The sequence below is a fragment of the Abrus precatorius genome, unplaced genomic scaffold, assembly GCF_003935025.1.
Source record: "Abrus precatorius isolate BTA unplaced genomic scaffold, Abrus_2018 Scaffold10, whole genome shotgun sequence".
Lineage (NCBI taxonomy): Eukaryota > Viridiplantae > Streptophyta > Magnoliopsida > Fabales > Fabaceae > Abrus > Abrus precatorius.
The window spans coordinates 885,211-899,458 of NW_020874292.1; the positions used below are offsets into that span (position 1 = coordinate 885,211).

The 14,248-nt window shown below is 33.2% G+C and overlaps 2 protein-coding genes across 5 annotated transcripts; one reads left to right on the forward strand and one right to left on the reverse strand.

The window, feature by feature from the left end:
* Window positions 1–1,789: 1,789 nt before the first annotated feature.
* On the forward strand, window positions 1,790–3,835 carry LOC113863946 (VQ motif-containing protein 9). The gene has a single exon (XM_027497752.1). The coding sequence runs from the start codon at window positions 1,911–1,913 to the stop codon at window positions 2,790–2,792; it is 882 nt and encodes a 293-aa protein (XP_027353553.1). The 5' UTR covers window positions 1,790–1,910; the 3' UTR covers window positions 2,793–3,835.
* A 5,003-nt stretch (window positions 3,836–8,838) lies between these two features.
* Window positions 8,839–11,238, reverse strand: LOC113871354 (14-3-3-like protein). Of its 4 annotated transcripts, XM_027508438.1 has the most exons (5): window positions 10,406–11,196; window positions 9,972–10,094; window positions 9,349–9,465; window positions 9,203–9,255; window positions 8,967–9,139 (listed from the first exon to the last, which is right to left on the reverse strand). In XM_027508438.1, the coding sequence occupies exons 1-5, from the start codon at window positions 10,889–10,891 to the stop codon at window positions 9,085–9,087; spliced, it is 834 nt and encodes a 277-aa protein (XP_027364239.1). In that variant the 5' UTR covers window positions 10,892–11,196; the 3' UTR covers window positions 8,967–9,084. The 4 variants fall into 4 exon arrangements, with proteins under 4 accessions (XP_027364256.1, XP_027364248.1, XP_027364239.1 ...); XM_027508447.1 differs by having other exon boundaries at window positions 8,884–9,255; window positions 10,406–11,238; XM_027508455.1 differs by lacking the exon at window positions 9,972–10,094 and having other exon boundaries at window positions 8,839–9,255; window positions 10,406–11,200.
* Window positions 11,239–14,248: the final 3,010 nt, after the last annotated feature.

Genomic DNA, 14,248 nt, shown 5'->3' on the forward strand with positions numbered 1-14,248 from the left:
AAAAAAATTGCCCACTCTAACAATAATGTTATTTAGCCTTTATATATATAGTTTTTATTTATTTAATTTTGAATCGTTTTGCAGCTCACCGTAGTGGCAAAAGAGAATAAGAGGTAATTATGATGAGGAATGTGGTCAAAAGGGCTTTTGAAATTCGGAAAATGGTGCAATAGAATCACTGACTAGCACAGTACAGAGTAACGGACTTTTGACCAGAACAGGAAACACTGAAGCAGGTTTTGGAAATAGTGAAACCCGTTAATTACATGCTTAAGTTCCTTAATTCCCACACCCACAATTAATCCCTTGCTTCCTAGTTCCTATGGCCTCCTAGATAATATTTCCAAATCCTTATTACACTGCCAATAATTCTCACATTATTAATTAAAATTTTGAATTCTATTTTATTTAAATATTCAATCTCTTATTTAATTCATTCTTATTAAATATTAAAAATATTCTGTATCAGGAAACAGCAATATCACCTTGTAAACAAGTAAATAATATTTTGCAGATTAAAAAGAAGAAAAAAAAATGCTCATTAACTATAAAGTATTATATTAATTTAATTCCTAAAGTTGGCACAAGCAACCCATTTTTTATATTATAAAAATACTCACAATGCCAATTAATTTAATGTCTACAATTATTATATTGATTAATTTACTTAATAATATTATTAGACCATTAAATTAATTTTTTGACCAAATTTATTGATTCAAAACTGCATTAAAGTTTAAGACTGGATTTATTTTATTATGATAAAAAAAGACCAAATTAATTAATATTATTTAATAATAATAATAATAATAATATCAATTTAAGAAACTTAATTAATCTTTTGCTATGTTAAGATTGATATTTACGTTATATTTTAATATCTAAAAACGATAAATTTATTTTTAAAGACATCTATTATACATTTTTATATTTTTAATTTTAGAAAATGTCTTAAAAAGTGACGCTACCACTTCCCTAACTAATTTTTTCTTTTTGGTCCAAAGCCTTATTCTTTTAATCATTAATTTACATCCACTATGTACTGAAGGATGAAATTACGAACACAGAATTTGGGTACAGTAGCAGGAGACTGAAATTTAGGACCAAAAAAATGGAACCTTTCATTTTCTCTTATTTTGTTCTGTTTTGAGTCCCACCCTCTTTATGGTTTTTCTATTTTTGGCTGGGGCATCATTCCCCTTGGACATACATGATTTAAGATTCTGTGCCATGGCCAATTTGGTAACAGCCAGGGCAACCGTAACAGGTTTGACCACCCATGCTCAGCAAGACTCAATTTCAAACTCAGCCACGTGAATTGTTTTAAATTCATTTTTTCAAATCTTTAAAATTTTGAAATAAAAAAAAATAGCTTCAAAATTAAAATAACGTACATTAAATTAGAAATTAACATAAAGCTTGATATGACGTGACGAGTGGCAATTGAGGGATTAGTAGATAAGATCATAATTTGATATATTCATCAGAAAGAGAAAAAACAGAGAGGTGGCATGGGTTCCCTTCTTTTGCGATTGTTGTCTGTTCTCTTCTTTTAAGCTTAAGAAAACAATATTAAAAGCAGCGAAAGAGAAAAGAGAGAAATATTCTTTTTCCTTCATTGCTCTATTCATTCACAGCCTCGTTACCGCAGTAAGACAACATCAATTGACTTTTTTTTTTTTTTTTTTGGGGGCCAAGGTTGTGAAGAGAGAGTGACCAATGAGCACATTCCACGTCCGCATGTTTTGTTTATATAGTCTTCTCTGTCCCTACTCGCCATCAGCGATAAGAGGAAGCCCACCACCACACAAACCCACCAACATACATGCATACATAGCTCTGCTCAACCCCCAAAGACACACACACACACACACACACAGAGAGAGAGAGAGAGAGGTAATTGTTGTGTAATGGATAAAAGCTGTCAATCCTCTGCAGACTCTACTACTACTAGTAGTGGAATAACCACAACCTCTGCCAGCAATAGCAATAGCAGCAGAGATCACTATCTCAGGCACCTCAACAAGCTTTCCCAAAAGATCTCAAAGCCAATAATTAAAAACACTTCTCAGGCCCAGCCACAACAGAACCCTCCAACCTCCTCCTTTAACAATCAGGTGCAGCCGCAACCCCAGCAGAACCTACAACACCAGCCACCGGTTTACAACATAAACAAGAACGAGTTCAGGGACGTCGTTCAGAAGCTAACTGGCTCACCTGCACACGACCGCATCTCAACACCTCCTCCCATTCAACAACCCAAACCACCAAGCTCTCGCCTTCAGCGTATTCGTCCTCCTCCGTTGCCTCAAATCACTAACCGTCCTCCACCGCTTCTTAACCCTAATATTCCTCAACCCTCTAACGTTAACGCCGTTTCATTTTCCACCTTTCCAAGACCCGCTGCGCCGTTATCTCCTCTTCCGCCGTTTCCCTCCGTTCACGCGCCTGCTGAGTCGCCTATCTCTGCGTACATGCGCGATCTGCACAATCTTGTCACCAACGTCGACTCCAAGCAGTTTTCGGGGTTTTCTCCTTTAGTTTCTCAGCCCCAGCAAGGGATGGTTCCTTCGCAGGCGCCGCCGCCGCCGCCGCCGGTGGTGCCGTCGCAGTCGATGTTTCAGATGCCGTCTTCGCCGGTGCCTTTCGGGTGTTTGAATTCCCAGCTCTCGTCTTACCCTCTGCTGTCGCCGGGTCTTCTGTTTTCCCCAACTTCGGGTCAATTAGGGTTTCCTCCGTTTCCCCTTTCTCCCACCGTGCCCGTGCCTAGCCCTCGATGGAGAGGGAATTGACTTTGATGTTGTCGGAAGGGTGAGGTAAGGGTGGTCGCAGTGATGGTATTTTAGGTCTGGGTTGTTTGCGTTACGTGTACATGGTTTTAGGTGGTGGCCGGTGGTTGGGGAGTGGGGATTTATTCAATTTGTAAATGGGATATCAGAAAAGGAACAATTTTGCTTTTGTTGCTGCTCTTTTCGGATATTTGGTGGTTGCAAAACAAGAAATTAGATGTCATACAGTTATAGTTGGATTATGCTGTTTTTAATATTAAAAAAAAAAAGGTTTATTGCCTTCTTCATTTCTTTCTCTAATCATGTGTTATTGTCTTGGTCATGTTGATATTTTCCATTTATTTCTTTAGCATTTGTGAGACATGCTGGTTGGTTAAGTTTTGAAAGTTGAATTAATTGAAGATGATGGTCCCCTCACGTTCTTTTTTGAGGGACTGTGGCTGCCACCTCTTTGATGCCTACTTAGGCTTAAAGGGGAAACACATGACTGGTTAAATTAAAAACGCGTGTGTTATTCAATGATGGTGTGGACTACTAGCATTCCTTGGAAAGGTTCCGGCGAGGAATTTTTGTTCCGTAAGAGACTCTGGTTGTCTTTTATTGATTTTTCAGCTGGTGCCAACATCCATCCCCTCATACCAGGTTGTAATTTTTCTGCTACGTTTGCATGATAGCTGACGTTGTTATAGAACATCATAGTAATTTTGCCTCAAAATGTACCTCAACTTTTTTTTTTTTTTTTTCTGGTAAGAGCTGCAACTTTATATTGAAAAGCACCTACAATGTTATTTGTATTGTTTGAAGTTTCATCTCGGTAACGTCTCTCACCTCGGTAATGTATCACAAACTTCGAAGAAATGAGTGGAAATTATCAACATGATCAAGAAAATAATACAGAACTCCAACTTTGATTCGAGAACAACATTAATAATACTTATGGTATTTTAACTAACTTTTGTCTCTTACTTTATTTTTATTAATTATAGATAATGCGTTTCATCTACGACTTAATATGTTTTCAAATACACATTTAATATCATACAATGTGGCTTAGGCATTTAGTTTTTCTTTTTCTATTGTGTTACTATATTGTGTGTAGGCTTTTTTCAAAATGTATTCTGCTTTGGTATTCTTGTTATTGGCTCTTGATTTGCATTTTGAAACTTCATTCGCTGAGGAGATTGGCTGTGATTCTTTTATTTGATTTTTTGAGTTGGCATTGGTTGTGGTTCTTTAAACGTAGTCTTTTGGGTTAAAATTTTATGGGGGAACAATCAGCATGAATGTTGTTCTGGTGTGGTGATGGAGCTCAAGATAAGTGGTGCTGAATTTTGTAGAACCATATGAAACACTTTGACGAGTAGAAAGAGTAGGATCTGACTAGGTATCATGGATCTTTCTTGCAGAGGGATCTTGTTTCGTGCCCCTTCCTCTTTGATATTCTCAAATCTTTGGCATCCCTTAGGTAAAAAGAATTAAATGAAGAATAGGAAAACTGACTATAGCTAGTGTTTAAGCAAAAAGAGGGATCTTAGATTAAACAAAAAGAGGAAATTGCCATGTTTACTGTTCCATCCGGCTTTAGTACCTTGATCCCAGAATTTTGTTGTCTCCCCCGAAAATCCGGCAAGTCATTTCTGTATATGGCTTTCTGTTATTGAGTAGGGATATAGGATTGCAGCAAGATCATCACCGAATAATTAGTTTTCTGAACTGATTAATGGTAACTCCCGATTCTGTGTTCCTCTCGTCTGTGTTGAACCATTGGTTTTAACTGCCAATTCTGGTGACACAAATACTCCTGATTCCATTAGCGTTAGAATGTGTTTCTCTCATTCGTGGTTGGATTAACTAACGAACACCAGTTTGATAACTAGAGAGTAAAATGATATGCAATCAATTGGGAGTTAATGAACCAATTCTAATTTTATTTTTCCAATCCGGCAAGTGCCTGGATGTTGTTCTTTGCAATTTGCCAAAGGATACTTCTACTCACATTTGTTACGTTGTTTTTTGTACTTTTACGGAATCAAATACATGTCGGGTCTTGTGTTCTGGGAATGGATTCTTGTAAATCTTAGTATCTTACAACAAAAAAGCGTCATGATATCTTTTTCTTTTATGCGTTTATGTTGCCGATCTTTGTGCTACTTCTGCCTGGGCATAAAGTTGCTAGGTTGTAGGGGAGTTAATGTTTTCTAATTTTTTATTCAAAATATTATTAATGCACTCTAATTTTAATTTCTAATACATTTTTAACATAACTTTTGATATATATATATATATATATATATATATATATATATATAAATTTTTTAATCAGTATGTTTAAAATTCTTTTCTTAAAATCACAAAGTATGAAGTTAATTGAGCTTCTCGAATCTTGCTGAGCTATGGAAAGGGCTACTACCTCTAAGCCGCCAATGTTATTTTTATGTCTTATGATGTCCTATGATCCACTTGTGAATGGTCTTTGCACTTCGAAATCCACTTCCAACTTGATGTTAAGCATAAAGTACTTGAAAGAATGAAAAATAAGAGCAACTTTAATCCATCTTGTATATTATTTTAAGTTAAAGGTAATATCATATCAAAATTAGACTACAGGAAAGTCAAGCAAAGTAGAGCTAAACTTACGAACTAAATTTTTTAACACATTAAAATTATAATAAATTGAGCTATAAACAATGCCAAAGCCAACTCCTTATTCGTTATGCTCTTACGCCAGATCAAGTCTGCGTTTGAGGAAATGCAGAAATTTATTGGTGTATACTTTGTCGCACAATCAAGGTAAATTTATTTGGGCAATATTTATCTCTGGGAGCTTCTATAATTTATATTTGATTTGTTCTTAGCTATTGGACTTAAGTTGCATTATCTAAAGCATTCTATTTTTTTCTCCTTTTGGCTGTAGTGCAAGAAAGTGAAGATTAAGACAGGGAAGCTTTGTCACTCCATTGGTTTTATTTGTTTTGGGCATTAATGTGGTTGGAAGTGCGTCATGCGAAGTTAAGATTATGCATTTATGCGTTTCCTTTGATTTGGACGGAACCCTAACCTAATACGCTGCCGCCCAATTGCTTCTGAAAAGTTTGGTCAATTATCCAATCACTCAGGAATCACTATCACATGCCCCTCTCTAAATTTTCACTTTTTTTCCTACGCCTCCATTTACAATCTTATTATACGATATATTTAAATATAAGATCATAATAAAAGTTTAATAAATAATGAATTTTATTAATAATCGTAATATTTAATATCATTATATTGTTTAAAAACTTCATTGTATATGTATTTATTGTTGTGTCTCTATTCACGTTAACAAGTTCATTTATTATGTAGTAATACTTTTTCACTTTTCCTTTGATTGTAAAACTTTTGCATGCATAACATGTGGCCCATGCTTCAACTATCACATACATAATAATCATATTTTTTTTCTATTAAATTAGCTAAAACTAAAATATTAGAAGGAGAAGGTGGCGGTGCTCGTTAAGAGTAACGTTAGTCTTTCCCGGTGAAATTATTACCTTATGAGTTACTTAAATTACTTATTTATGATATCTTTATAAACATTATAATAATATACTTTTATTTTATTTTATAAAATTTCAGTGTTAATGGTATAATTTTAGAAGTCTTATTAAATGAACCTGTTAAATTACCTTTAGAATTTAATTTCATTACAATGTATTTTATTTTTAATTTAAATTTTAACTTATTTCTATTTTATTTTTAAAATAAGAATAGTTTAAATGTTATAAGTATTTTATATATATCTTAACTCGATTGCCGAACAATGCTAGAATGTATAAAATGATTGCATAAATTGAAGAAACAATTTAAGATTTGCTAATTTTTATGATGCCTTAGTTATTATATTTTTATATAATAACAGTTGATATTTTTACGTAAAATAATTATAACGATTGATATTATAATAAATATATACAATAAATTAGTTTTAAAAAATATAAATATTTTTTTAATTTTTAATATATTTAATTAATTATAACTATCTATTTAAGAATGGTATAAAATATGTTTTTGGGTTTATGGACATAATAACAAGTACTTTAAGATATTTCTATTAAAATTTATGTTTAAAAGAGTAGTAAAATAGAGAAAAAGAATGAAAAATTGAAAGAATTAAACTAAAAGGGAATAAAGATAAATAGGAAAGAAATAAACAAAAATAAATGAAAGTAGAAGAAAAATAAAATAAAAAAGTATGTTACTTGAATATATATAAAAAAAAAACTTTTTTTTTCTGGTTACTTGAATGAGAAAAATAAAGTAATAAATAAATAATATAAAAACATTATTTTAATTAAAAAACTAAATTGAATAAAAAATATTTATTACTGTATTTTTCTTAACATAAAACCATGTCAAAAATAAACTGTAATTCCCCAACCATTGTCTATATTTTTTAGAATAAAAAAAAAATTGTTTTGATTTTGTACGTATTTGTGTCTTTATTTTCTTCCCCAGCTATTATTAGTACAGCCCTTGGCATAAGTTCTATCTGTCTCAAAACTCCATAGCAATTGAATCTGAATTTGAATCACTACAACACATTGTTATGTAACCAACTAAGCTTACTCTACTAACGGATCACTTAGGCAATGGATAGGGTTGTGGTTGTTGTTGTTTGAGGTTCACCCGTGATAGGTTGATTATTCTGAGAGTTGTTAATGGTGATGGTTTGGTTAGCACTTAGTAGTAACTTGGATTGAAAAGTTCAAATGATACTCTTAACGACATTTGAATCCAAAGCGAATTTTCAATCCCAAAGAGAAGCAATACGACTAAGCATCATCTAATAAAGACAAGATTAATTACAAAATGCGTTTATCCTAGTTTTTTCAAACTTTGAACGTCGCCCCAGCTATGACGAAAAACATATGTTTGGAAGACCCCGCATCATTGCAATGCCACCATCGCGCCCTATCTGTTTCAACCATGTTGTTTCATTTTTGTCTCAATCAGGTACAATACACTGTTATGGTTTCTTTGCTGTTGGAGTTTTCGTTTAAAATTTCATTGTTTGGTATTTAGGATTAACAAGAAAGGAAATGCGTAGTAATAGAATTGTGCAGATGAAAACAAAGAAAAGAAATACAAAGGCATCCAAACGAGGATAAAAAACTCTCCTGAAAAGGAAAGGCTCCCTTTGGGGTAGAAACTACCCGAGGGGTGGAAAGCTAGGATTGGCCAACTTGCTGGGGTTCTGTGCAAACAACATAGGACAACGGCGCCGGTTCAACTGTTATTTCATTCCAATAACTTTTAGGATTTTGCTATACTTATTTTGGTTGACCAAAAAAAATATTTATACTTATTTCGGGTTTAAGCATCTAAATTTATAATTTTTTATTAAAAATATATTCATTATATTAAATTACAATAAATATTTTTTAACAAAATATTATTATTAATTACTTTAAGTCCAGTACTTAAAGAGGTTAACATTTCCCTAGTTTTTATTTATTACTTTTTATGATACACGATTCCAATCAATTTTATGAAAACCATTTATCACAAAATCGAAGTTAGTCTGGGAAAATATAGCTGAGCCCAGTTAGAGCTAGACTCAAGTCTACTTAACTAATCCAATATAAGGTCAAGTGGAATTTTGGGCTATTCACCATGATTAATGGTTTGTTAAAAAATAACCTCACGATTCACGCAAGTTTTCTTCACATAATCGGCAACAGACGCTTTTAATTTTTTTTTAGGTGTCCTTTTCATCATTGTGTGTAATTGATTCACCATTGTGGAATTAAATAGTTTACTTGTACGACAGCCCGTCGCGTTGAAGCCGGGCAAGTGTTACTTCAATTTTGAGGTAGTAATTATCGAACCATTTCAAGACAGCTAGAAAATTATAAAACATACTTTTAAGACCATAATAATAAAATAAAAAATCCACCGGCCAAAAATATAACAGTCCAGGTGCTTGTCCGAAAAGAAAAGTGTTAGCTAGAGAAGGCAGGAAGAGGGAATATATTTTCCAGTTCAAAGGGCCGACAAAATAAAATGAAACGTACAATCCTCACAGTAGTTAAACGCGCACAACATAATTCCGAACAGGCTGCTAAATTCAGATTCCGAGGTTTCAGAATGAATTCAAATATATAGCTAACATCAATCAAGTTTACTAGTGAGAAGAGAATCTTAAAATTCCAATTCCATATAATAAAAACTTAAGCATCCTTAAGAAAATAGGCAATTTGGAAAACACTTAAAAATGGAAGGACAAACTAAAACGGCCCAGTACATCCATAATTCATAACAGACATGAATGCCTAAAATCCCAGTACCAACATATTAGCAACAAACATCTTCTCCTTTCAAAAGGATATAGCGGAGAAGTTCAATTCTAATTAGCAGTAAAATATGTTTACTGCTGATCATCCTGTTTCGGTGCTGCTTCTTTAATTTCATCAGCTCCATCATCCTGAAACCACAACAAAAGACAAAACAAAGTCAGCAAATTGATTATATGAAAATGAAGAATAAAAAATGATCTACGGCAAACCAAAATCAATACCTGCATGTCAGAGGTCCAAAGGGTGAGGTTATCACGAAGAAGTTGCATGATCAAAGTGCTATCCTTGTATGACTCCTCTCCCAGCGTATCCAATTCAGCAATCGCTTCGTCGAAAGCCTAGTGAATATCGAAAGTAAAACAGTTTTTTCATTAGTACTATTATATAATATGCCATTAGAACAGAACATATTCGCAACAAAAACTAGAAGAATATATTCCATGGGGATTACTCAAGTCGGGTACCTAACGGTACCAGAACCTTGATTAAGTAATCAAATATTGATTAGTTTCAACTTGTTAATAACTATTGGACTAGCAAACATTTATTGTGAAAGCCAACAAATGTTTGACAACTCACTTCAGCTACAGGCAAAGTGGCAATAAGTGTAAAAAGCAAATTCCATATTCCATATTTAGTTGCTAGAATCCAACAAGTAACATCATTGTTGCTTCAAGATTAACGAAATGCAAAAGTCATTCCAATTAATAGGCAACAAGAGCTGCAGATTTCCCTGTAGAGGGCCCAACTTCTTCCTTTTCTCCACAAACATCCAAAACTCCGATTGCAAAACAAATACACACAGCACAGAACAGAACAGAGTATTCAGTCCCCTAAACCTAACCTGTTTTGCAAGGTTGCAGGCACGATCAGGAGAATTAAGAATTTCATAGTAAAACACAGAGAAATTCAGCGCAAGGCCGAGCCTAATTGGGTGAGTTGGCGGCAGTTCGGCATTTGCAATGTCCTGCAAAACAGAGAAACACGTTCATCCTTCAAAACAATCGAGAAACACTGCAATACTAAATAAATAGCCACAACAAAAATCCTTCGATTCAAATTATATAAAAAACAAAAAGACGCAGATTTTCAAACCAGAAAATGAAACGTGAATACATAACCGCAGAGTGGAGGATCCAAAACAAATAAAGTTAATCGTATAGATTTCAAAAACAGAACAACATGCGTTGCAAAATAGAAAGTGAGAAACGCATATCTGGAGAAGAAAACGAACAGATCTGCATCGATAGATCGAATAAAAAAGAGAAAACGATTAACCTGAGCGGATTTGTATGCAGCGAGGGTGCTCTCTGCAGCCTCCTTACGCTCGGCGCCGGTCTTGAACTCGGCGAGGTACCTGTGGTAATCGCCCTTCATCTTTAGGTAGAAGACCTTGGAATCGCCGGATGAAGCGGAGGGGATGAGGCGAGAATCGAGGAGCTTGAGAATACCGTCGCAGATGTTGGAGAGCTCGGACTCGATCTTGGATCGGTAGTCGCGGATGACGGCGACGTGGTCCTCGTTGCCACGGCTCTCCTCCTTCTGCTCGATGGAGGAGATGATACGCCAAGAGGCACGGCGAGCTCCGATGACGTTCTTGTAGGCAACGGAGAGCAGATTCCTCTCCTCGACGGTCAGTTCCTCATTGTCGGCGGAGGCGGAGACCTTCTCCATGAACTCAACCATTTCTTCGTAGCGCTCGGCTTGCTCGGCAAGCTTCGCCATGTAAACGTTCTCTTCGCGAGGCGAGGGAGCGGTCGCCATTGTGGAATCTTAGAGAGAGAAAGCGAGATCTGGTTAGGGATTTAGAGAGAGAGAGGGAGGGAGGGAGAGAGACGGAGACGACGAAAGGGAAAGGGTGGCTTTTGAGGCTAATGCGTCCGATAATTGCGTTTTGGGAAGCGTGGGTGGGGTCGTTTTGGGGATTGAATATGGACCGTTGGATGGGTGATTTTTATTTGGTATTTAATTGTTAATATCTGGAAATTGGAATTTCTTGTTGTTGTAATTAAAAATAAAGAAAAAGAGACAGCTGTCAAACACGGGGTTTTGATACTCTCTGTGTTGTGTGTGGCGGAAAGGTTGGTGCGTCCCTCTCTCTCTCTTACTCTGTCATTTGTGATTGTGATTCTGAATTCTTTTTATATAACCAGGAATACTATTCCTTTTCGTTGGTTTCAAATTTGAACCAAAAAGCTCCCCACATTCAAAAATTCTATAATCACCAAAAGGAATGGGCTGGGTTTGCTCGTAATGGGCCCTTTCAAGAATGGATTCGACCACCCACTTCTCAGGCCCTTAAAAGTGCTTTTCACTGTAACTTTTCTTCTCTTCTTTTTATTTCGTCGGTCCTCGTTAGTTAAGAATCAACTAAGTGGTTGGTAGGTCATACTAGCCACTTATCACTCCTACATACGTCTCGTATCCAAAGTCGTTGCTTAATAAAGTTGGCTACACATTTTCGATATCAAACATTATGCCATTGTAATTTCTGCTATTAAATTTTACTTGTAATTATTATAAGAACAAACCACACTCTGCATGATTTAATCAAATTACATTCAATGCCTTTTCTTAATACGTACATTCTAAAAGAGCCAGATCGTCCTTCATATAAGGGTGGCAAGCAATTTTCCAAATCGTATTATGTTATATTAATTTTTTTTATCGCACCACTCATTCCATTATTTACTCATTTTATACATTTTATCTCTCATTTCCTACATTCATGTCACACTCACGAAGGGATGTTTTCTCGTCCAAATTATTGCTTACAACTTACACAAACAAAATGGTTTTTCTAAATTCAGAATTCACCCTAAAAAAACGTCACGCGCATAAGGAAAACAGTTATTTCAGTAAAATTCAAGGATAAAAGTGACAGAAACTAGAAACATGTTGTCATTTGAAGAAATTATTCTAACAAGTATTTGAGGAGACACAGTCAGATTTCACTAAAAAAATTTGTTGTTTGAAAAGGTCACAACTGATGAGACAAGGAAACAGTCCTTTCGCACGTCATGATCGTCATGCATGGCGGTCCATTTATTGCTAAACAATATTTTACGCATAGCAAATTCATAGATCAAAGAAATGTGTTAGGATGCTACATTTTAATATATTATTTTAAATATATTTTGTATTATTTCTTTAAATCATAAAATATATAAATGTTATTTATAATTTTTAATAACGAAATGTATATCAAAATTTAGTATATTAAAAAAATATTGTTAATATTTTTATTGATCAATAATAAATTAATAATACGATGATAATTTATTTGGATATTAAAGAAAAAATGAAAAAAATGAAATGAAAATAAGACAAAATAAAAAGTTAAGAGTTGTTGGTATTGATTTTTTTATTTTTAACTTAATTATTAAATATAAAAATATTTTTATCTGTTCTTTACCGTTAGATATTTATGAAGGAAAAAAAACTTCTCACTGTTTCTTAGATAAGTATTTATACATAAAAATAAAAATAACGTGACATATTCAAAAATAAAAGCAACAGATGAAAATTAAAAATCTTATGATAAATAGATCTAATTATTTTTCTTCTATTATTTGGATAAAAAATAATAAAGTTGATTATATTATTAATTTTTTTTATTTGATTAATAAGAAGAAGCGAAGGAGGAAAGAGTTTTAACAATGTTTTTATTCTTTTTTGTTTACATGAAAATAAAAAGATTTTAGTAGTTCTCAATGCAAAACCTTTTCTTCTCCACTATTTTCCCTCTTGTTTTGAATAAGGAAAACTTTTTTGTTCCATTATTTTTTCTTTTTCCTCTCAAATTCTCTTATTTCAAAGAAATTGGGCAGTAAAATATTATTTCCTTCTAATTAAACGTAAGGATTAGTGAAAGTGAAATAATTAACCTACAAGATTAAGATAGTCGTGGCATAGAAAAATCTTATAAGCTAGGATTTAGATTTTTGGAGAAAAAAAATTGAGATAACATAAATTTTTTAAAAAGTATAAAATTTCATATAAAGTGTTTAATGGTCAATAATTTAATATATATGATTTTGGAATCGATTTTCTACACGATTTCTACACAATTTAATGCAAAATAAAGTTGACATTGTATTTTGTATATAGTGTGTAATGGTCAATAATTTTTGAAACACAAATTGTAAAGTTGATTTCAAAACCTCAAAGAACGTTTTTTTAACAATGAAAACTGAAGTGTCGATCAAAATGTTGACAATTTTAGTTGTTTGATTGATATTTTTCTTGTCATCCCAACATTTTATTACCGATGTCATAGTCTGAATCAATCTTGCAATTCTTATATAAAAGTCCAGCCACGTTTTTCTTAACTATTTATTTATTCCTTCTTAACATGTCCACTACGTTTCTTCCATGATAGTACTTAAGTTACTTAATTAAATCAAATGTTAACAGCTTGATTTTTTCTTAGTCACTCAAAATAATATACACCACCGATTAAATAGTCAACTATTATGCTTATTTTATTCTTTTTCCACCTTTTGGAAACTCAAAATAATTTTAATGATAACATCTATGAATACAAAATACAATGTACAGAGATATATTGATTAATATATATATTATAAATATTGATTTGTCTTACACGTATATAACATACAAGGTATGTTTTGAAAATCTTATTCCACCAATTTTATACTATTACAAAATAAAATTTTAATTTGCTTGCTCAGTTAGGTTATTGATTGTGATATTATTTTCTTTTAAGAATGAGCAAAACGTGAGGGAATATATCTATTTGTTTAAAGCTTAAATGGGAGCAATTCTCCATTAAAAAGCCGAGATTTGTTGGCATACACTTTAAATTGCTAGTTTAATGTGGGGAGAATGCATTCAATCGTCTTAAACTTTATGCTTTTCTATAAACAAGCACGTTTAACTTTCATTTTATTATAATTAATCCGTACATTCTAGCTATTATATTAAGAACCTTCTACTATTTTGGAATTTACTCACTAACGGTACGTAAATCATAACCATTGGTTTGGATCGAATTTGTTCATTTATATTTTATTTTTAAAATCGTGCTAACCTTTTTAAAATAATTTTACAATGAAAAAAATAGAGTGGTCTAACTTTCGTTCTTCCCTGAGGACTGGA

Excerpts from the sequence above, each read along its gene's own strand:
- LOC113863946 (XM_027497752.1), top strand. The coding sequence starts at position 1,911 with ATGGATAAAAGCTGTCAATCCTCTGCAGACTCTACTACTACTAGTAGT.
- LOC113871354 (XM_027508431.1), bottom strand. The coding sequence starts at position 10,891 with ATGGCGACCGCTCCCTCGCCTCGCGAAGAGAACGTTTACATGGCGAAG. Across the intron at positions 10,095-10,405 it reads CTGCATACAAATCCGCTCAG|GACATTGCAAATGCCGAACT; the intron begins GTTAATCGTTTT and ends TCTGTTTTGCAG. Across the intron at positions 9,466-9,971 it reads CCTGCAACCTTGCAAAACAG|GCTTTCGACGAAGCGATTGC; the intron begins GTTAGGTTTAGG and ends GATATTCACTAG.